Below are 23,261 nucleotides of genomic sequence, written 5' to 3' on the forward strand. Positions count from 1 at the left end.
ATAAAAAGGTCAAAAGAAAATGCCCGACAGTGGTTATCTCTGGGTGCCTAACTTATGGACTAAGTTTTGTACATGTCTACATTTTCAAAATGTTCATGATATTCATGCACTATCTTTGTACTAAGTGGAAAAGACAGCATTTTAAAATGGAAAAATAATTAGAGCTACATATGAAAATTACTGGCTTGAATTTCACTTTCCCCTTCATTGCATAAAGTCTGTTAAAGTTTGCTGGTGCAATTAAAACAGGTATGCTTCATATTTTAAGATAACCAAGAAAGAGAAACTTCTTTTTCAGGTGTGTAAATTTCCCTGCCAGGGCTTCTGACTAGCTATAAATTCTGCTAAGTGCTGAGAATTCACTCTTTGCACTTGGAACCCTGCAACACCTGTTTTATTTCACACTCGCTTGCTTCCTGGGTAAATCCCAGCTCCACCGTGTGGGCTCCAGTTAAATTCCTTAGTGGTCCAGATGTGTGTCCCCCCATCAGCTGGCCTAGTAATCCCTCTGTTTATTGATAGGTTCTCAGGAATCAGATAGCTCTCAGTCTGCCAAGAAAGACATGTTGGCTGCCTTGAAGTCCCGGCAGGAAGCTCTGGAGGAAACGCTACGCCAGCGGCTGGAGGAACTCAAGAAACTCTGCCTCCGAGAAGCTGTAAGCAGTTACTGTTTCACGATGGGGAAATCTGTGTTGTCTGTGCCCTCATCTGTCTTCACATATTTATAAGCGGCAGGGGTGTGGATTATAAAGAGAGCAGAAGAGAGAAGCACGACCTCTACTGATACACAAATGTTGGAAACGCCCAAGCCCTCTCATGTCCCCCATCAGAAACAGAAGTAGTGGACGTCAGTGCGACACTAGGAGACCAGTGAAAGCGGATTCTCACAAAGTCCCAAGTGGGATCCCACTAGAAGCCAAATGACAAGTAACGATAACTGTTATGGTAGCAATTATAAATAATAACAACATTTGCATGGTGCCTCTTCGTTTATGAAGCATCTCCTCATACGATCTTACCTCCTGGAATATAATGTTTGGCACCATCTTCCTAAGATTTGTGTGTCTGTTTACTGTTGTGATGACTTTTGTTTCTCTTGAGGCTGTATAAGATTTATCTTTGGAAATCATACTGAGAAGCATCATTGGGGATCAATAAGGAAACCAGGATTTCACTTGGTATATAATCCCCTTTAAAACTCATCATCTAGTATTATACCCTTTTTTGAAATAAAGAAATCTTAGCCTAGTGATATTTTTGTTTTATGCCAAGCAATGCTTCCTCAAGCCCACGTATACGCTGGTCTCCGGTTTCATTGGGATTCAGAGGCTGCCACTGTTGTATTTATTTGAATGTCCATTTCCATCTTCTTCTGTTTATTCCACAGCTCTCTGTTAGCATGTTTGAAGAACTGAATTTTTAATGCAACACACATTACTGTGCGCGCGCGTGTGTGTGTGTGTGTGTGTGTGTGCTTGTACATGGACAGGATAGGCTGGGAGCTCTCCAGAGAGATTATAGTCCACATGACATTCCATAGAGCTGCGTTAGTGAACATTTGAGAGTGGGAAATGTAAAGAGGTTCCCAAGCTCTAGTCCCCTCCCCCACATAATAGTGGCTTGCTGCAGGCAGAATGAACAAGGGGCCGTAGAATGAGATTGCATTACATTTCAACTTGGCTTAATTACACTCTGGATTAATTTAAACCAGAGCCAGCTCAAAGCAGACCCACATTCGCACAAACCGATTGCAAACCTTAGGAAATCAAGTGGCCTGGCGGGGGGATGTACTCTGTGGTACCATTAATATTAGCAACCTTTGCATAAAGAATGTGCTGGAAGGGTTGGAAAAACACAGGTTTGGGTGTCTGCATTTAATAATTTGTAAAGCCTTATTTTGTTTTTAATAGAGGCAGTGCCCCTAAGCCCAGCAGGGAATCAGCCTAAGAAAATTGGAGAAACATGTCAGGGCAAGGTTAGCATGCATTAAGAAAGATCTCAGTGTCTGTCTTAAAAATAAAAGCAAAATAAGGAAAACAAAGCTCCCACTTCTTCCAATGTTGACAGCAGAAAACAGGACTTGAGCAGAAGAAATAACCTCGCTGGCCGCAGGCAGGCTGCTTCTGGGCTGGCTCCCACGACCACCTCCCGACTCATCTGTAATCAGCGACAGGAGAACCTTCTAGCTAACTCTGTTCCATATCACACACACCACACCCCTCAGCCCAGAATATGGAGAAGCACTCTTTGTCCCTTGGGGAGCAAGCGGGGGCAGCCAGACAGGTGGAGTGGGAGCATTTGGCAGAAATAACAATAGAACAGGAACCGAGCCAAGCCCCCACAACGGTGCATGAAATTCCTCCTTCCCCACGCGGCTCTGGTTACAAGTGAAATCAGATTAAATGTGGAGAATCAAGGCCTTGACTCAAATACCTTCAAGCAGATGGCGAAAAATCAGTAGCCTCATTTTTTAACATATTTTATTTTAAATCCTCAGGTACTTTAGCCTTAACAAATCAGTGGCCATGTTAACAACTTTCCCCTACTTTTTATAAATTTCAGGGTAAAATAGAAAATTCTAACAATATAAAATCCTCAGTATGTGTGTTATTTGTAGACTGACTTTTAGGGAAGCAGATAAAAATATTGCAGAATAAACGTATAAGGACTTTGGTGACATTTGAACTACGTAAGACAGAGGAGAGAGAAGGAAGAAAGAGGATGAGGAGGAGGAGGAGAAAGAAGGAAGAGGAGGAAGAAAAGGAGGAGGAGGAGGAGAAAAAGGAGAAGGAGGAGAAAGAGAAGGAGAAGAAGGAGAAGCGGAAGAAGAAGGGAGACAAGGAGGGAAATTATAGAACACTTCATACTCAGATAGGTGGCCATTGTGCTCCGAAATGCTTACAGTGAGGAATAAAAAGGCCAAGAGTTCATTTCCCCGAGGCCTAAACACAGATGGGAAGGGACCCAGGAGAGCATGGAGTGGGGTGCTTGTGCACATACCCATACACTCCAGTGCACACACACGCCCACCTCAGTGTGAGCATGCACACACATAGAGTGGTGGGGAAGAAGGTCCAAGTCACTCCCCCCTCCGCATTTGGGTCAGTGCCTGGAATCTGTTGGTTTGGGCTTTCCTGCCTGTCGGACACTTACAGTGGGCCGCCCGGCACAAAAGCTTTTTGTGTGGATGAGGGACTGCGAGCTCTTCTTGAGTCTGTGCAGCACAGGCGTTAGTTAGGGACCAGAAACCAGGGCTGGGCTTTGCCTGGAGGTACCAGCTGTGCCATTAGAGGCACACAGTGGCTCTCCCAAGGTTTTCTGGTCCCCCGAAGTGACTCCTCGAAACTGATGCCTTGGCTTCACCACGTGGCTTAGCTGCTGACTCAGGTTTGATCTTTATTTGGCCCAAACACATTCCTCTCGTAGAGCCCAGTGCTAATCCAGACCAATTCCACGGCCCTCAGAGTTTGCAGGATCATTGTCACGATGGCGGCCTGTCAACTAAGTTCACTGTCAGTATACTCACGGCAATTAGATTTCCAGAGCCTAAAATACACAACAGATCTGTTTTAATACCCTCGTCAATAATATGAATGATACTTTCAGTTTCTACTGAAAGTCTTATTTGTATACATTTAATGTCTTTTAAGCTCAGACTGTCATCTGGCCCGAGTAGAATAATATTATCATTTTTGGTTTCTAATTTACATCCTATGCCTTTTTCTGGGACTTGCCATATAGGTACCACTCTTCCTAAGAAAGCTCGTTTGAAAGACATTTTCATCTGAGATCATTGTGAGGGAGTATTCAATGCAGAGGAAAGAGCACAGGAGCTCAAAAGAGTGTAGATCATGCGCTGGCTATGCCCCTTACTGGCTGTGCAGCCCCTCCTGGCACACAGTGGGCACGCAGGAGACTCTTGAGAAACTAGTAAAAGAATGAAATGCAGGTTTTACAATGACAACCAAGGGCGATTTTATTTATCTGACAGATTTACTTTGGGAGGAACTTTCAAAGTGCATCTGTTCTGTAAAGAAAGGACTGCTCCTGTCCATTTAGAGCAATGAAGTGATGTTTCACAAGCTCCTTTAGGCATTTTTCTTAAGGGTACTATTTTGGATCTGTGCATTGAAGTGTGTGTGTGTGTGTGTGTGTGTGTGTGTGTGTTCAAAAACCAAGCACATGCCCCCCCTCTGATCCATCCTCTCCTCGTGTTCTTGCACATTTAGGAGCTGACGGGCAAATTGCCCATTGAATATCCCCTGGATCCAGGGGAGGAACCGCCCATTGTTCGAAGAAGAATTGGGACAGCCTTCAAACTGGATGAACAGAAAATCCTGCCCAAGGGAGAGGTGCGTCCTTCTTTCTGTGGTTGGATTCTCTCACGTTATTTCCATTTTCCCATTTGGTAGGGCTTCCAGGTTTTCTATAACAGTTCCTTCATTCTACCCAGGGCCAAATGCCCTTTCCCATTTCCTCCCGAAGATCTTTCCTTTCGCCTCTTGTTGCGTTAGCTGGTTGGTCAGTAGGTGGCTTCCATTCGTAAGCATCTTGATTTTAGTGGAAGTTGTTTGTCTGACACGATAGGCCTGTGGCAAACTGCTAAATTAATCCTGGGAGAACATTCTAATATCACCCATTACATGTCCTTTTAAGGGCCTCCCAGTCCTTTATTACACAGAGCCAAGCGTAATGTCTGATCTATGGAAGAAAACGAAAGAAGAAAGAAAACTTAAGCCATGCCCACAAGGGGCAAGGATGCCATTGGCTGGGTCTTCCCTCGGTGGTCCCAACTTCTGCCTGCTGCTAAAATCATGCCTGGGCGTGAGCAGGGTGCTGGTCTCTCCTGCCTCCCTTGTCTGTTTGGAGAAGCCACCAAAGCATCTCTCATTTCTTCTCTCTGGATGATGGGACTGAGCCTGGACAGTCCGATGTGGGGTGGGGGAGGGGGAGACTTGCGTATCCAGCTGGTTAATAAGTTATCCAGCCTCAGCCCAAGAGAAATTCAAGCCCAAGCATACCTTCAGGCCTCAGCGTCATGTCCAGGAAGTGTCTTTCCAAATTTATTCTGAATAAAGTTATTCATTAAAATGCTATTGAACAGAGGGCTTGAAAGGGCAGCTGTCAACGCCAATGGAGAAGGGAATACTGTACGTGTCTAGTCTTTTAGAAAAGTAACTGGGAGAAACCAACATTCCCATGTAACACTCACAGTGGGAAAGCGTGATGGTGAATCCACAAGAAGACAGGTGCCCTGGAGCCAGTAGAAGGGGTCTGCACTAGCAGGTCCCGGGGGCTGGTGGCCACACCAGAATGCTGCACCCAAATCTAAAGCTTGACCAGGCAGTTTCCTCTCCTGTAAAACGAAGTTCAGAGTCCTTATTAGGATTTAGGAGACCGTGTGGTTATGTATTTTTCAAATCTGCTGTGATTGGAATTGCCTGAGGAACTTCCTCTCGCTGTGTTGGGCAGACACCAGGCGCTCCACTTTTACGAGGAGACCTCACTTTAATAATGTTCCCATTGCCCTTCCCACAGTGCCCCCCCCCACCACTGCACCTTCTTACCAGCTGCTCCTTCATACTTGTCAGCAAACGATGCCATTGGGTCCCCGAGAACTCCACATGCATCCATCTTCCTTACCTTTCCTTGCATGTGTTGTCCCAAAACCCCTCAAAGGAAGAACCACAGAATTAGGTGATGCCCTGCAGAGTTCCTCTGGGAAGGAAGAGCTCCCCATTCTTCCTAGAAATGTGCTTGGCGGCCTGTTCACACAGCAGGCGGCCATCTGTGCAGACAGGCTGCCAGCCTGTGCTTGTCTCAGTTGACGTAGTGAGAATTTGTCCTCGGCGCCCACAAAATTTTGGGGCAGTGCCTCGAGCCAGGGCTATGGGAATAGTCCCACTCACAGATCAGTTTTTGTCTCTGGAGATTTGTTTGTTTCCAGGCCATGGGCAGGAGTCCACCCCAATATTCTCCTCCCTCCTAGAGAACAAATGCAGCCAGCATTGGAAGGATCTGGAAGGAGTTCATTATGGCCTAAATAGTTCCGTTTGATCTTCACCTTTCCCTCTCACTCCTGGTCCCCATTCCCTTCAGGCTCAGAAAGAGACCAAGCTAAGAGTTCCCTGCTGGACCGAGGCCCCAGCCTGGTGCGTGGGGCCCAGAGGCCAGCACGTTGTACCCTGCCACTAACTAGGAACATCTGTTGATTCAGCAAACTTGCCACTTGCTCCTCCGAGGCTGGATGAGTTCCTGTCAGCTTTGGGCATGACCATGGGTCACCTAGGGCAGGATATGGTGTGGTCTCCTAGCTTCACGGGTCAGACCTGAAGAAGCCACAGACCAAGTTGCAGAAAGGCCAGCCGCAAATGCGCTGCCCTGGGTTTCATCCTGTGGGGCCACCAGGCTTTTTCTGACACAGCTTCATTTTTTTTCTGGGACCAAAACTCTGAGGGAAAATTCACCCATCTGCTCCTTCTGGCCAGAGTAAGGGGTAGAGGTGGGAGGGAGGCACCCAGGGAGAGGAAGGAGACTGGCCTGGCACCATCCTAAGAGTCAGGGACACGGGCCCCACTGTCACCCTCTATCCAGGCCTCCCACCCGAGCAGAGCTGCTGTGAGTAGCCAGTGTGAGAGGGACACTGGGGCTCTCAGAAAGGGCTCCCAAAGGGACATGGGTGAGTGGGGATAACCCACCATGCAGGGCTCAAAATCTGAGACTGGTGAGCAGGAGGGAAGGGCATGCGCACGTGGGAGGTCCCTGTTTGCAGACCCACAGACGAGCAGGGCAGAAAGCTGCTCTGGAAACAGTGCTTCAGCCAGTGTCCAGCGTGGAAAGCAAATACCACCCGGATGGGGCTGAATTTCCACGAAGGCTCGGTCTTCGTGAACCTTGCTGGAGACGGTAGAAATGAAGCCAGGCCACCCCAGCTCGTGGTTTGGGGACTCTTTGCTTCTCAGCAATGGTGCCCGTGAGGGGAACATCGCTTGACTCCAGAATGGCCACAGGTCTTGGAAGAGAGTGTGCCCAGGGCACTGGCCGCCAGAGATTTTAGCCATGGGGCTACTGGGGGGCCAGACAGGGGAGGGGTCAGGCACCTGGACTGCTGGGTTCCTAGTATGCATGTCTACCAGGAGTAGGGAAGGCTGGCAGGCCTTGGGTAAGGGGCAGGGGTGAGGGGGACAGGCCTGCCCGTGGTCCCCTAAGTGTAACCCTGGCTCTCCCACCCTCAGGAAGCTGAGCTGGAACGCCTGGAACGAGAGTTCGCCATTCAATCCCAGATCACAGAGGCTGCCCGCCGCCTCGCCAGTGATCCCAACGTCAGCAAAAAACTAAAGAAACAAAGGAAAACCTCGTATCTGAATGCACTGAAGAAACTGCAGGAGATTGAGAATGCAATCAACGAGAACCGCATCAAGTCTGGGAAGAAGCCCACCCAGAGGGCCTCACTCATCATCGATGGTCAGTGCTGAGCCCCGCCCCACAGTGGGCACGCTGCCCCCACTGCCCCAGGGAGCAGGCACCAGTCCTGTGAGTGGGCCGAGAGACCAGCTCACCCCGTGACCTAAGCAAGTTACATAACCTCGCTGTGCCTTCATTTTTTCCATCCATAAAATGAAGCTAATAAGGCCTGAGGCCAGATGAGAGTAATAAAATGCACTCAGGTCCATAGACGCAAGGGTTATGCCAATCGAACTATCATTATCACTATTTATTGCCTCCCTAAGGGAGCCTGCAGCCATGGGCGAAACACCCCTCCCCACGAGCTGAGCCCAGTTAACTGCAGCCCGAGTCGCGCCCCGGTTGGCCCAGGCTCTAACATTCTCAGGGACCTGATCAGCCTGCCCAAGTCTGGAAGGAAAGATGTGAGGCTGGACTGCACTGCAGGCCAGCACCCCTGCCAAACCTCTGTCCTGTTTGTCTCAGGGGCTTCTGTCCCAAGGCTGAAGCTGGGAAACACTGGGCCACACACTCTGATTGTCTGGAGCCCTGAACTCGGCTCAGAGGGGTTAGGAGTTTGGGTGATTATATTTGGTAAACACTAGGAGGAAGGACCCCCCCCAAATCTACCAACAACCATCAAGTCCCCCAAATTGTTATAATCCTTTTTTTTCCCTAAGTCAGCAATTTATTTGAAATGCATATTAAGTGTTCTTTCATTTATGCACATTTAAAATACTTTTGCTCCAGGAAGACAGAAAGTACAATAGAGGTTACCAGGGGCAGAGGTAAGGGGATGGGGACTTAGTGTTTAATGGGTGCAGGGTTTCAGTTTGGGATGATGAAAAGTTCTGGAGATGGAGGGTGGTGATGGTTACACAATAATGTGAATATACTTAGTGCCACTGAACTGTACAGAAAAAAATGGTTAAAATGGTACATTTTATGTTATGTGTATTTTACTGCAATTTTATGTATGTGTGCACGTGCCTGTGTGTATACACACGCAAATGCACACACACACACACACACACACACACACACACACACACACACACACTGGGGGTGCCAAAAAAATGTATACAAGTGGACTCTTTGGTCAACACTGCTCAAGCAGTAGTTTGCCATAATCAGAAGTGTCTGGACACCGATGGTAACCACTTTGAGCACCTCCTGTAATTGCAGAAGTCAAACGTGACCTGTATTCATCTTTTTTTATTATTGATATATATTGAGTATTACAATTTTAATACAGTTTTCCTTTCTTAAAATTGTATACTTTTTTTGGCACCGTGTGTATGTGTGTGTGTGTGTTACACAATTATATATATATATTTTTTTTAACTGTAATTTTATATATATATATATTTGGGCCTACTGGGGAAGCAGTGCTGTACAGAGACTCCTAGATGCCAAAGTCTAGCCTCTCTGTCTCTTAGGCATTCACAGTCCATCAAGCAACATGAATAAAGTAAATTCCTGGTTTATAAAAGAAGAGAAAGAGACCATAAAAAAATCCTTTTGCTCTAGGAAATTTGGAATAACCAACTTTCCCCATCTCGCCCTGTTTTCCTTGGCCAAGACTTTGTCACTTCCCCCCACTTCCTAACAGAGCTGCAGTCCCCAGACCTTCTCTATCTGATACCTCTTCTGAGACGCCCTTCTGCCCCCCTGAAGGCACTTGGGGGTCCTGGCTCCAAGAAAACATCCAGCGTGGCCGACAAAGCCGAGTCTGGAGGGCCCTGCAGGGAAGGGCGTCTTGCTGGTTGGCCACAGAAGAGCCTGGTTCTCCAGCCAGCCCAGTGAGGGCTATTCTGTTACAGCTGCCAGCAGTCTGTTTTTAAACCATTATCTGTACTAACTGATGACTGACTGGTCCCATCCAAGCCTACAGCCTTTTTTTTTAACCACTCAAGAATATATCTTCTCTATTTTGCTGCCTCATTAAAGTAATGTTTTCATCTCACCGGCCCATTTGCATTAGAGGAGCAAATTAAGAGTCTTCTTAGTTCATTAGCGTGGTTTTTTTATTTCAAGAGATAAAACACTAAACTTAGTATCTGAAGACCTGGGACTATGTGACCAGTAGAGCAAAGAACCCTGGACAGACCTGCTCCCTAGGTGTGCCTCAGTTTCCCCAACTGTTAAAATGAGAGGATTATCTTACTATTTCCCTCGTGGGCATATTCTCATGGTTAATTGATTGTTGTCTATGAAAATAAGCTTTGGAGAGATAGAGGCTGTATTTAGCAGCTTTTTTTCTCTACCAATGACTTCAGAAGTTTATTGAGAAGCCATTTATTGCCCTGCGAGCAAAGCCAAGTTCCTTACCCTGGTTTCACTTTCATAGAATAAATAGTTCACTTACTTTGGTTCAGTCAGAACATGCTGTGGGATTGGGCTGGGACAGACGTGGCTTCAACAGGCCCGGGAGCCTTTATATTGGGTGTCCTGTGAAACAGCATTGTGGTGTCCTGTGAAACCAGAAGACAGAGACCAGGGCACACTGCATTGTCGGGGGGGGGGGGGCCAGTGACCCGCAACTGGCAAAGGAAATGCCTGACAGCATTTTGGTATTTCATGGGTTCTTTCTGACGAGGAAGAGAAGCATATGGGATAGTGCTAAACACATGATTTTCACAGCGAGGGCTTTGTCTCAGGGATGTGCTGGACTCTTAAACTTCTGCTTTTTGTCTTCTCAGATGGAAATATTGCCAGTGAAGACAGTTCTCTCTCAGATGCCCTTGTTCTGGAGGATGGTAGGTTGTCCATTTCCTGCTTGAGTAGGGGGCACAGATTAATCTGGGATTAAGCTGTGTGTGGTCTGGGACAGGTCACTCTAAAGGCAAGAGCCCGGCCAAGATGGCAGCCGGGTTCCCTGCAATGCTCTGATTTCTCAGTAGTCCCCGGTTTGCGGGGGGGAGTGCATGGCGCCACGTAAATATTGGAATTTTAGTATTTCCTGTAGCTGAGAGGTAAGATTTAAGGTGCTATTCAGTGAGTGGTACTTTGCATTTTTAGTTGCCAAAACCGCATTTTTAACTCAACAGAGAATCTGAACACCATACATAGTTTCCTTTTGAGTATTCATAATTTCTGGAGGAAAGAGGCAGACATTGGTTTGGATCACAAATCAAAGGTTGAAACCTGCTAGGAGAGCCTGGGGGCAGCAGAAAAAAGAAGTGACCCCCCACCCCCACCCCGAGACCGCCCAGCTCACTGCCACATGTAAGGGAGGAAAGGATTCCAAACACAGGACCACCTCCAAGCGTATTCCTGCGGATTTAACCCCCAGCTCACAAGGCCAGGGCATTAATGACATGGAAACATATTAAGTGGCAGTTAATTTTTTTGCCCCGTAGGGAAACCTCAGGCGGGCAGTGATAAGTGGCTATCCAGACAGAAAACATAACGTCCAGCCAAGTCAGAGTAATGAGGATAATTGCAACAATAATAATAATTGCTGTTGATGTGGGGAAGGCTGGTGGGTTATTTACCCAGTCGTCTTGGTCCTGCTATTAGCAATCAGATCCTAATATTTTTATTGTCAGCTTACATGGGTGGAGAGGAAGTAGGGCTGCAGGGGAGCAGGGAGCTGTGTTTTCAATATCAGAAACCCAGCCCTTGTTTTGGCCTCTGAGGACTCGTCTCTCCAGGGGAGGGAACAAGAACCATTGACTGTGATTCCGTTGTAACAGAGGAGTTGGGGAGTTATATATTGTCATTAGCTAATTTTGATGCATTATTTATGATTAGTTTTTTCCTCGTGTCCCAGGCCCCTGGACGACCTCGGGGCATTACTGGCTCACTTGGACCCCCCACACACATAAACACACACACACACACACACACACACACACACACACACACTCCCATTGCAGACTCACTCCTTCTAGGGGCTCTTTACACTTTGAGGGTTGCAAGAGGAGTGGAAGCATAATGCATGCATAGGTTTCAAGTATGGGGAATTGAGAAGTAGACTGTGGAAAGAACACTCCTTGGAAATGGATTTGGGTGAACTGTTGTTTGGGTTTGAGGTTTGCTTCTGAGTATTTTCCCCTCAAACTACCCCCTCTGCCCTCACAAGGGACACTGAATTTCTCCTGCCTGTCTCTGCTCGGTGCCACCCTACCCAGGGCTCTCAACACTGGATCTCTTCCTTCACCCCCTCCTAGCCCCTCTCCTCGTTTTGTCTACTTTTGAACCCTGCAAGATGACTAGTTCTTAAAGCGTTGCAAAGTTTTCTTGTGGTTTTCAGACTGAATCCTGACTCCTTAGCCTGGAATTAGCCCCATCAGCAGGGGCGCCTTGCTTATCTTGATGCACACAGTAGGTCTGCTGTGACCTTGCACTTGAGCAGAGCTCCTCCCTCTCTCCCTCTGCTCCTCCTCCCCAGCTGCTGTCCCAGCTGCACATGGTCCTGGGCTCTTCCTCCTTCCTCCTTTCTGTCTGTCCACTGCTGAGGTCCCTTCTGGACCAGGCCCGCCCACTGCTCCTTCCTTGACTGACTAAATTTGCCTTCTCCGAAAGTTCTACAGCACATTGCTATGTTAGAAGGCTACTCCCCTGAAGGCAGGCAGTGACCTTCTATTCATCTGCAATCTTTGTAGCCCATCTCCTTCCCAAACAACTTAAAGCCAATCCAAAAGAAAAATATATGCGAACACATTAAAAGACAATTACGTAGATAGTTCTGGAAAAAGCAGAGGGGATACCTAGAGCCACCAGCAGATAATTACATTCAACAGATATGCTTTCATTCATTTTTTTCCTGAAAGATATTTATTGAGCACCTACTATGTATCCACAATCATTGTAGACATTGAGGATATAGCAATGGACAAATCAGACAAAACTCTCCCGGAGCTGAAACTCCCAAAAGCAGATTAGACACTTCCTTGCCTTTTGAAAGGAAACTTAGAATCATGATGACATTTTGCTGTTGGCGTGAAGCAATCATTTGATAGTATTTAATGAAATTCGGGCTTTACTCCATTTGTAGCTAATCAGCATTGAAACTTCTCTTCCCATTTAATGCTGCTCAAAGTTTAGGTTTGGTTTGTTCTGAATTGACGGGTCTTGGCAACTGGGGAAGTGTCATGGGACGGCTTTAAGAGTGGCTGCGGGTCTGGCTCCCCGGTGTTGGTGTCGGGCAGAGGTGGGTCTGCTGGGGTCGGGGGGAAGGACACCCCTTACTCAGTTCCTCTCTTTCCGTCTTTGTGCAGAAGACTCTCAGGTCACCAGCACACTGTCCCCCTTACAGTCTCCTCACAAGGGCCTCCCTCCTCGGCCACCATCGCACAACAGGCCTCCTCCTCCCCAGTCCCTGGAGGGACTCAGGCAGGTGCACTGTCACCGCAATGATTACGACAAGTCACCCATAAAGCCCAAAATGTGGAGTGAGTCCTCGTTAGATGAGCCTTACGAGAAAGTCAAGAAACGTTCCTCCCACAGTCATTCCAGGTGAGCTGGGTCGGGAAGACCAAAGGAGGCCACGGTCAATCCTTTTGAAAGCATCAGGCTGTCCCAAATAGCATCCACAAATTACAAAATCCAAATCAACCTATCTCCTCCTTCCTGGGCTTGCCTGTCAGAAGGGCTGCGCTCACAGCGCCCTCTGCTGCTCTCCCTGCTGAGGTGCAGATGTGTCATTCAAAGGGAAATTGGGGTTTTGGCTCAGGATCAACCTTTTGGCAGCTGGTTTTAATGTTGTTAAATTCCACAGGAACTAATTAGGAAGTCTTGGGCAACACTATTCCAAAATGGCAAGTGAGCGTCCACTCGTAGGAAACCTCAAGTGGTTCAGAACCCTAAGTCACCAGCCAACAGAATTCTGGAGCCAAACAGCTGTAATCTCAGCTATGTGTTATCAGCTCATTACTCGGCTGGTTGTCGAGAGAGGGTTTTAGAAGGCATTTTTGGTCTGCTTCTCTGCTTTTCTCATTTCCTTTAATTGTACCCTATAAAGTTCTAAGTGGGTGCCCAGACAGGTAAATATTTGTCTCTTGGAAAACAGAATCTGTGGTTGAGGGCTTCACGGAACAGTCACGCTGCCTATTCCAGCAAAGGCTGACAAGGGTCTTCATCGTTTATTGCTCCCCCAACCCTCTCCCCACCCAGACACCCCATTCTGAGGGAAAGGCTGAGAGCCAGAGTAGAGATCTCAGGGAGTGAGGGTGGGAGTCCTGGGCAAGCTTTCCCAACACAAAGATGGATGTCCCAGGATTAGTCAGCTTCCCAGGAGCAGGTGCACTCCTGCCTGGCGGTGACCCGCATGGCCTCCTCTGATTTGCAGCAGCCACAAGCGTTTCCCCAGCACAGGGAGCTGTGCTGAAGCAGGAGGGGGAAGCAGCTCCCTCCAGAACAGCCCCGTCCGCAGCCTCCCTCACTGGAACTCACAGTCCAGCATGCCGTCCACCCCAGACCTGCGCGTCCGGAGTCCCCACTACGTTCATTCCACGAGGTGAGTCCACCTGACCCTTGGGCCACTCCCTCCCTGGACCAGACCTTCCTTTGTGAGATTTGGCATTGCTGACCCCCCGTTGGCCCAGATAATAGGTGAACTAGAGTCAGACCTGGACCAGTGAGGTAGATTGTCCTTAAAATGAAGTGGAATAAAAAGCAGAGCTGGCAGTGGTGAGCTCAGGTTAGCCAAAAGACCCGATCTACCCATTGTCCATACCCAGTGGACACAGGGAGTCGGCCAGAGTCCCCTGCACACAGACGGCATGGGAGGGGCTTTCCTAACAGAAAGGCAAACCAGAAGGGCTAGCTGGACTAGCAGGGGCCACGCGGGCCAGAACAACCTTACACCCATGGGGTGCATGTAGCTCTCTGTGGGGGCCGACGTTTGTCCTGGATTTAATGCCTCAAGGTGTAAAGTCATTAAAGAGCAAAAGGAACGAGCAAAACGTGGGCTCCCTTGAATTACACCTTCATTTTCTACAGAGGCGAGACCAAAGCCTCCTTCCATTTTGTGCAAAATGAATTCCTAGAGATGATACCTCAAAGGAGAGATGGTGTGATATTCCGTAAAGAGTGAACCGTTTTATATGGGGTAAGATGGAGCTTTCCAGGCAAGATTCCCTCATTCATTCATACATGCAGTCACGCAACAAATATTCATGAAGTGCCTATATGTACTAGGTACTATTCTAGGGGACAGAGCAGTGAAACAGAAAACAGACCACACCCCTGCTCTTATGAAACTTACGTTGTAGTTGGGAGAGCGTCCTAATAAAGAAATATATGTCAAGTGGTGATAAGCACTAAAAAGAAAACTGAACGTGGGCAGGGGCTTCAAGAGAGTGAAGGGGGAGGCCATCTTTTAAATAGGTGCATTGGAGAAGGCCTGTGTAGTGAGGTGAACTTTGAGCAGAGAACTGAATGGAGGAGGAGCAAGCTCTGAGGATATCTCAGGGAACAGCAAGGTCAAAGCCCTGGACGTAGGCCAGCACTTGGCATGTTCCCTCCCAGGAGGCGGTATGGCCAGGACAAAGTGATGGAGGGAAGTGGGACCAGAGAGGAAATGAGGGACCCAGTGTGGAGGTCCACCTCGGGGGGTGCTTCACATTCTCCCCTGGGTGATGGATAGGCAGAGCTGGAGCTCACCTCTTCCTGTACTTGGCCACCCTGCATTTCACATGTGGTCCTCGCATTGTGTGTCCCTGCAATATTGATGGATACTTGCCGTGTGGACTCAGATAAGCGGTATGGATTATAAACAAAGTAGCAGCATGGTAAGTATTTGCCTCAGTCGTTTTTAAGTGTTCCACCTACCTTCCATTTTAGTCTTCAATGAGAAATGGAAATGTTGATGTGGGTTTCCTAATTGTATTTGATTGAACTATATGAAGCGCCCCTGCTGGACTGTTTTTCCACCTACAAAAACGCGCATTTCGTCTGCTTCAACTAGAACAGGCATTCTCTTGGTTCTCTTTGTATGTCAAGAATCCCTTCCCACTTTTCAAAGAAAAGAAAGCCCTGGCTGGCTATTGGCCTACGGTTTTCAGAGGAAACCCTTATGTGGGCGCTGACTTCAGTCCTACCTCCCACTGGGAATGAAAAACCACAGCAGAGGCCAGTTCGCCTCCAGGGAACAGCCGCCCCTCCCAGCCCGCTCTTTACCTGGGGAGCAATGGGAAGCCCCCGGATCCTCAGAGCAACCCCACTTTGGCCGTTTCCCAGCCTCACATTTGCAGGAGGCCCCCTGGCGGTGGCGTTTTGCTCTCTCCTAAGTCTGGCTGCAGAGCCCCCACCCGCTCCCCCGGGCCCCCCTCCCCTGGTCCCCCAGACCCACCAGCCGTCTCCCCGCAGGTCGGTGGACCTCAGCCCGACGCGCCTGCACAGCCTCGCCCTGCACTTTCGGCACCGCAGCTCCAGCCTGGAGTCCCAGGGCAAGCTCCTGGGCTCGGAGAACGACACGGGGAGCCCCGACTTCTACACGCCACGGACTCGCAGCAGCAACGGCTCGGACCCCATGGACGACTGCTCGTCCTGCACCAGCCACTCGAGCTCCGAGCACTACTACCCGGCGCAGATGAACGCCAACTACTCCACGCTGGCCGAGGACTCGCCGTCCAAGGCGCGCGCGCGGCAGCGGCAGAGACAGCGGGCGGCGGGCGCCCTGGGCGCGGCCAACTCGGGCAGCATGCCCAACCTGGCGGCGCGCGGGGGCGGCGGGGGCGGGGGCGGGGGCGGCGCGCCCGGCGTCTACCTGCACAGCCAGAGCCAGCCCAGCTCGCAGTACCGCATCAAGGAGTACCCGCTGTACCTGGAGGGCGGCGCCACGTCCGTGGTGGTGCGCAGCCTGGAGAGCGACCAGGAGGGCCACTACAGTGTCAAGGCGCAGTTCAAGACCTCCAACTCCTACACGGCCGGCGGGCTGTTCCGGGAGAGCTGGCGCGCCGGCGACGAGGGCGACGCGGGCCGCCTGACGCCGTCGCGCTCGCAGATCCTGCGGACTCCGTCGCTGGGCCGCGAGGGCGCCCACGACAAGGGCGCAGGGCGCGCCGCCGTGTCGGACGAGCTGCGCCAGTGGTACCAGCGCTCCAGCGCCTCGCACAAGGAGCACAGCCGCCTGTCGCACACCAGCTCCACCTCCTCGGACAGCAGCTCCCAGTACAGCACCTCCTCCCAGAGCACCTTCGTGGCGCACAGCAGGGTGACCAGGGCGCCCCAGATGTGCAAGGCCACGTCAGGTGAGGGGGGCGTGGGGGGCCGGGAGGGCTGCGTTGACTCGTTTCAGGGGCTTCCAGATTTTCCTAGCGCCTGCAGGGGGAATGTCACTATCGGGTGTGTGCAACTGGAGGTTTTTGACCCCCTCTTTCACTCCTTCCCATTCTGGCACTGGTTTTGCCAAGTGACAAAACTCTTGGAGGGGATGGGACCGCACATCTGACCCTCCCCGAGTGTGCTGGGCCAAGACGCTCCCATTTCAGCTTCCTCAGAAGGGGTGCAAACCGTTCCTGAAACCACTTCTCCTGGAAAGGACAGAAATCAGAGAAGTTAGGTGAAGCCGTGTCTCAGGGTTTACCCAGCAAAGGCTCACCTGACTCCGGTATAACTAGTAAGGTAGACACCTGGGTGGCACCTTGTAGAGGAAGGCTTGCTTTGGGCCTCAGCTTGGTCTGGAAGCCCCGACACTTGGCCAGTGTGTCCCCAGGAGGAGCAGGCTAGCTCAGGCCCGGAGTCCGGAGCACTGCCCTTGACGTCACCTGTGACCCATCAATATCTTCTCCTCCTGTTCCCGTTTCCATGGTGCTATGATATGACCACAGTAATTCCAATAACCACTATTACATCTTCAAATTTGCAGAACCAAGTTAAGGGTTACCTTATTCTTGTACTCAGAGCATCAAGCAGTACCAAGTCAAGTAAAACGCAAACAAAACCATGCTCTCCCTTGAGAAGTTACAGTCCCTTCCCATTCCCTTCTCCAAGAGAATCATGGTGACAGCACTGGTTCGCAGCCCCCAGCAGCCACCAGGTGCTGCCGGGCTCTGTGCAGCAGCATATTCTAACTCATTTACATACAGCACCCATAAGGAGAGGGGGACCCATGCAGCGACAAGACTCTGCCCCTCATATTGATTGTAGGAAAAGAAGGGGGGGAGGGTTTTGAGACAATAAAAATGATTTTAAAACTGGAAGAATGAGAGCAGCAGGTGGAAGGGACCGCGAGTCAGGATCTGACTTGCACCTGGAAGGAGGGTTAAGTAAGGATGACGATCTGGGGGAAGGGGTGACCCTAAAGACAGAAAATGGGGGCTCCTCTTTGGGGAACGGAAGGAGATTCTGGGGGCCTGGAGAGAGCAGGGCCAAGAGGAAGGACCGGCCGGCTGCCCAGGTGTGCCGGGCCACATAGCTCCTGCATTCTGTTCCCGTATCCCCGTTGGCTCATTTATTATGGCACACAGGCCAAATGACAAGTTCCAGAGATGATAATGAAAATGATTGAGGCAATCATGAGAGAACCATGGACTTCAAGGTCCTAGAACCTTCTCCATGGTCCTTCTTTGTCTGTAAAACAAGCCCAGTGACGTCTGCCATCGACTTCCGGGAGGACTTTGAGTGATCGAATGGGGGGGTACATTATCCGTATTCTGTGACCCCCCGTTAGCAGCTGCAGCGCCTGACAAAGCGCCAGGCGAGTGCATGTTCCCTGGAAATCGCAGGACTTGTCTAGTAGATTTGCTTTACTTAAAGAGATTAGGTAAATCTTTGGAACATATTTTAGACTAAAACGTCTAAGAGGGTGTACCTGAAGTTTCCTGATGAAAAGGATTCCATTCCCAAGAAAGCAAAGGGTGCATTTAAGGAGGATTTACTTCCTACTAAATTTTCCCAACTAGAAAAACTCTGCCCACATCAATAAACTCCTTGTAGTCAGATTTGGATGAGCTCTGACAAGCCCAGGCCCTTTGAAGTGTCCAAAGGGGTCAATTATAAGCCCGAACACGCAGCAGAGAAGCTCTGAGAACCTTTCTGGAGGTTCTCTGTTCACAGTGAAGGCCACATGTGTAAATGTCCTGAGCTCTAATTCCCTGTTGTCCAGAGAAACAGGCCGTCCTGCATTAGCCCTGCTCAGGACACCCTCAAAGGACGGTGGGGCGTCAGGTTCTTTGCTACTGTGGGGCTGTCATCGTCCCTGTAGCCATGTCCCAGTGGCCAAGCTGGGACCTAGGATCCCAGGTCAGCTTGATCCAGGAGGGAGCTGCGTGCTGGGGGTGGGTGGGTGTTTCCACAGTGTGGCCCTGCCATGGACGCAGAGCCAGCATCTCTGGAATGCAGCTCCTTCACTTGACCTGTGTCTGATCGCTGTCTTTTCTGTGCCACCTGCATACAGCTGCCTTACCTCAAAGCCAGAGAAGCTCAACTCCGTCGAGTGAAATCGGAGCGACCCCCCCAAGCAGCCCCCACCACATCCTAACCTGGCAGATGGGGTGAGTTCCTGTCCGACCTTTTATCTTCCTCTTCCAAGTCTAGAATGCGCCTCAGCCTTCCTTGTCAGTTAGGGAGCGTGCAGTCAACGTCAGAGCCTAGTGACAGGGGTTCGGCAGAAGGACAACTGTTCTTCATTGCTGGGAGACGTCTTTTCGCAGAAGCCCCACGAATTGCACTTCCTGCTATCCCTGTCCTTTCCATCACTGTCCCTTTAGATGGAGGAATTCTCTCTGCTCTCTTTTAAAGTTGGTGGTGGCCCCAGAACATGGGGTAGGTGGGTGCCAGAAGTCTAAGCGCGCTGCTTTGGTCAGAATTCCAGACAGCATTTGATTCAGGCTCCAGTCATACCAGGCCGAAGTCAAAATGCCAGGCGAGGAAAAGGAGGGAGGGGAGAAAGAGACCCGTGTAAGCACCCCATGCTGGGCTCAACCCTCGTGTTTTATTACCTGCTTCTCGGGGTGCACACTGTCTTGGTGTCAGGATGCATCTGAAGGCAAGAAGGCTGGAGGCTCTGATCCCATCTGTCCTGGCCAAGTGCCTGTCCTTAATCAGCACGCAAAGGGGACCAGGGACCTTGAGACCTTTCAGAAGTGGCCCACAGCAAAATAATGAAACCACCATTCAGCTCCTCGTACAGCTTTCAGTGCAGGCAGACAGCAGAATCTCGTGGACACTTGGGTCGTTCTGATCTGCTGAGGTCTCTGGCAGACGCGCGTAGCCTGCTTTCCCCCCAGTTCCTGCCTCTTCTGTTGCTCCTAAGGCATCACCGCTAAATGGATGCTATGTTCTGTCAATGCCTGTTGGGTAAAGGAGTAAGGAGCACCTTTATCCAGCCTTATTGTTTCTAGTTTGCTGGAGCAATGGTAGGGGTGTCTGGAAAAATCTGACAGCCGTCTGTGAGTTGAATTATCGGGAAACAACAGGGCCAGAATTGGCTCCACAGACTATATTTCTGGCTCCCATGTTCAGCAGACATTTTTTTTTCCCTGCAAATTTATCTGTAGTGATTTCAAACCAGGCTTTCTGGGGCCCTAGGATTAGGGGAGCTGTGTATTCAAAGGCTGGGGGCTTCTTCTAACACAGATGAGCTCAGATAATCCTCACTGCAACCTTGCACGGGACGTAGCAGACGGTTTAGGTTTCTAGGTGAGGCTGAAAGAAGGTAAGTGACTTGCCCAAAGTCACATGGGTGGGCGGAGCTGGAACGTCAGCCCTGTACTTGGTGGCCCAAAGCTCCGCCTCTTTCCTCTGGCCAGTCGTTCTTAACGTGCAGTCCCCAGAGCAGCAGCACGAGCGTCACCTGGGATCTTGTTCCAAGTGGGTTCTCGGGCCCATCCGTGACCGACAGAGTCAGAAATGGGGGGTGGAGCCCCGCAGTCTGAGTTTAAACAAACTCTCCAGGGAATTCTGAGGCCCACTCCAGTGTAACAATCAGCGTTCTCGTGTCCACTCCCGCTTGTTTTTGATCTGTCTTTAGGGCAGCAGCGGCCCCTCTGCCCTGATTACAGATAAGGAAAACACTCCCTTCCACACCATCCACACCCCAGCTCTAACAGGTGTGGTCAGGGAGCTGCTGCCAGGCCTAGGGCACAAGAGTCTCACCAAAATTAATCCATAAAAGAGTGACAGTTCTTCTGTTTCTGTGGGACCTCCGGTGGCTAAACCATCTCCCCCAAATAAGGAACTGTCGGATTCCAGGCTCTCTCCCTGGATCCTCCAGTCTGCCCTGATCCAAACATTTTTACTTGTCAGCAGGCGCTGAAATGTACAGGCATCCCTCCCATGCCTGTACACCTGAGCTGGTCTTGAAACCTGCCTACCTTTCACCTCTTACAGCTACTGAGCACCCAAGACAAATTTGAAACAAAAAGATAGCTTGGTCCTTGAAGTAAAGTCTTTTATCAGATTAAGTTGAGTTGTCATTAACAACTACTCTCTGTGATGTGGTTAAAAAAAATTTAAAAAAATGAGAAATGGGTGAAAGGTGCCAAAGCCTGCCTTCCTAACCAAACTAGAGAGGTCTTTTGACTCACTCATAGGGTTGAAAGTTCTGCATGCCTTGTCACAAACACCTGGGTGTATAGTCAGCTGGTCTCTCCAGTGTTTTAATGAGCTACTAACCATGTCTGTGTCAGTTCCTCGTTTTAACATGACATCTCTTCTCTTCCTCCTTCTGCTTGCCTTTGTTCAGAGAAGCTACAGAACACTCGCCCATTATGGACGGGTCTGAGTCTCCAACTCACCAAAGTCCCGATGAATAGAGGTATCGTAAGGGAACGTTTTGTTCTTATAGCCCTTCCCCCTTCACAGCTTAGGGGTCTGTGATTCAGATGTACTGCATATGTGGTGTCGTTGCCCATATCATAATTTCCAGAAGGAAACATCTGTGTGGTGTGGAAGCCATTATTTTTATGTCTGATTTCTAGATACATGTGGAACTCGATGTTTATATGTCTGTTTTTACATCAGATGTTAGATATTCTTATGCTACTTCCCAGAAAAGACCTCAGAGTATGTTTTAGACCTTCCCAGGCTCTTGGTACATGCAGATGCTTGTAGGTGATTTGACTGGGTTAGAAATCGATGTCCGTGAAAAGCACAGCGTCACGCAGTTTGTTTCAAAGCACCAAGGGCAGACCGAGCTGATCCAGAAGCACTTGAAAATCACCCACAGTGTCATCCCAGCATTCTTGAGGGAGAGTTGTGTCACTCTACCAAATACTATAGGGTCCTGCCTTCCAAAATGTGGTCCATAGGTGAGCATCATCGTTTGGGAGATAGTTAGAAAAGCTTGACTCTGGGCCCTACAGAAGTGGAATCTGCATTTTAACAAGATCCGTGGTGAATGAAGTGCACTGTGATGGTGGGCATGAAACGGTACCGCCTGGTCTGGGTTCTAGCCTCTGGGTGCACAAGCTAACTGGGAGGTAAGACACTGATATTAAGTAGCATTGCAGGAATTAACTAAAAGGGTAAGGATGCCATTCAGAAGGGGATAAAGAGTTAAAAGTTTATTCAATCAAAAAATTGAATCCTGACTGTATTCTAGGAACCATGCTAGAGACCAGAGTTCCAAGAGTTCAAGTTCAAATCAAAAATCTAGCATGCGTACAAGGGAGATAGACAAGAGAGTACGAAACTCGCAGCACTTATGTATGAAGTGCTCTGGAACTTCAAACAAAGTGCTAAAACGAACCCCAGGGGAGAGGACTTCTGGCTTCGTGAGATGCTCCATGAGCTTGGCTTCAGAGGCTTGTGGTGGGAAGTGGGGCTTTGACAGGAGATGGCCATTCCAAGGGCAAGAACACAGGTGCAGAAACGAGCAGGGTGTTTGGGGAACAGCAAAGACTCTCGTTTGGTTGTGGAGAAAGAGCTGGACTTCAAGCTGAATGTTAAGGTAGGACAAGATCCTGAACGAATTAGGAGACACGGAAGTTTTTACTACAAATCCCGAGTTGGCAGATGGGAGATTAGGAAAACAGGCTTAGTCTTTGAGAGAAAGATAGTGTTAAACAAAATTCGACTGAGTAAATTTGAAAGATCTTACTGGCTTTGCTCAATGACTCGGGCAGTATCGCACCGCGCAGGCTGGAAGGAGCTCCGAAGAGCTCTATGACATGGAAAGCTCATATAGGCGGGAGGGAGCTGATCAGGGAAGCTAAACTAGGAGAAAAGGTGGGTCGGTTATGGCAGGCCCACTTTCCTTTAGGGGACCAGCAGGGCTCTATGAGGCAGGCAATCTCACCAGTGCTGATCAGGCGATTCCTGGCGGACTGGTTTAAGATTTCACTTCTGGGAGAGAGCTAAAACTGCAAGCCCTGTTGTCTTGTTCTTAACAATTTCTCCCGTTTGGTCAGACGCTCAGCCTGAGAGATGTGCTCAAAATTCAAGGCATTCGTGTGACTCCCAGCTTCCGCTCTGGAGTCCTCTGAATTTTTTGCTGAAATTGTGTGGTAGCTACAGTTTGTGACGTCAGGTTCACATCCTGTAAGCGGATCATTCTCTGACATTCAGTTCTTAGGGGGATCATTTGCTTGATGGTTAGTGGCCACAAACATGCATTTAAAGCTGTTGAGAGAATACAGTGCACCAGGGTCCTATGACTATAAGCAGGATTATTCCCAATGGCCGGGGTGCACTTTGGAGCCATGGTCCCCAAGAGCCAAACCAACAAGAATCAAGTCAAAGAAAGACCATATTGAAGGAGTCACTTAAGCCAACTGGCTTGTTCAGTGATCTTACTGAGTCTCCACAGCGTAGCTGACACATCCCCACGCACAGCTAGTGGTGTTGGTCACAGCACAGTCTGTGGGTCCCAACTCAAAAGGGGACGGCCATGCAGGCCAGTAAAACGTAAGGGTCTGTAGACTGCA

The 23,261-nt window shown here is 49.5% G+C and overlaps 1 protein-coding gene across 7 annotated transcripts in view; it reads left to right on the forward strand.

The window, feature by feature from the left end:
- Window positions 1-23,261, forward strand: part of FRMD4A (FERM domain containing 4A) — a 566,526-nt gene that overhangs the window by 532,825 nt on the left and 10,440 nt on the right. For 5 of the 7 annotated variants that reach the window (XM_081046121.1, XM_081046122.1, XM_081046120.1 and 2 more), the window contains 8 exons: window positions 523-656; window positions 4,230-4,352; window positions 7,236-7,464; window positions 10,146-10,202; window positions 12,669-12,906; window positions 13,739-13,906; window positions 15,760-16,643; window positions 18,791-18,887. In XM_081046121.1, coding sequence (XP_080902247.1) covers window positions 523-656; window positions 4,230-4,352; window positions 7,236-7,464; window positions 10,146-10,202; window positions 12,669-12,906; window positions 13,739-13,906; window positions 15,760-16,643; window positions 18,791-18,887 — 1,930 coding nt within the window. Of the gene's footprint in view, window positions 1-522; window positions 657-4,229; window positions 4,353-7,235; window positions 7,465-10,145; window positions 10,203-12,668; window positions 12,907-13,738; window positions 13,907-15,759; window positions 16,644-18,790; window positions 18,888-21,079; window positions 21,152-23,261 lie in introns of all 7 variants that reach the window. The other 2 variants (XM_081046123.1, XM_081046119.1) reach the window with 1 other exon arrangement.

This window comes from Rhinolophus hipposideros (genome assembly GCF_964194185.1).
Source record: "Rhinolophus hipposideros genome assembly, chromosome: 1".
Taxonomy (NCBI): Eukaryota; Metazoa; Chordata; class Mammalia; order Chiroptera; family Rhinolophidae; genus Rhinolophus; species Rhinolophus hipposideros.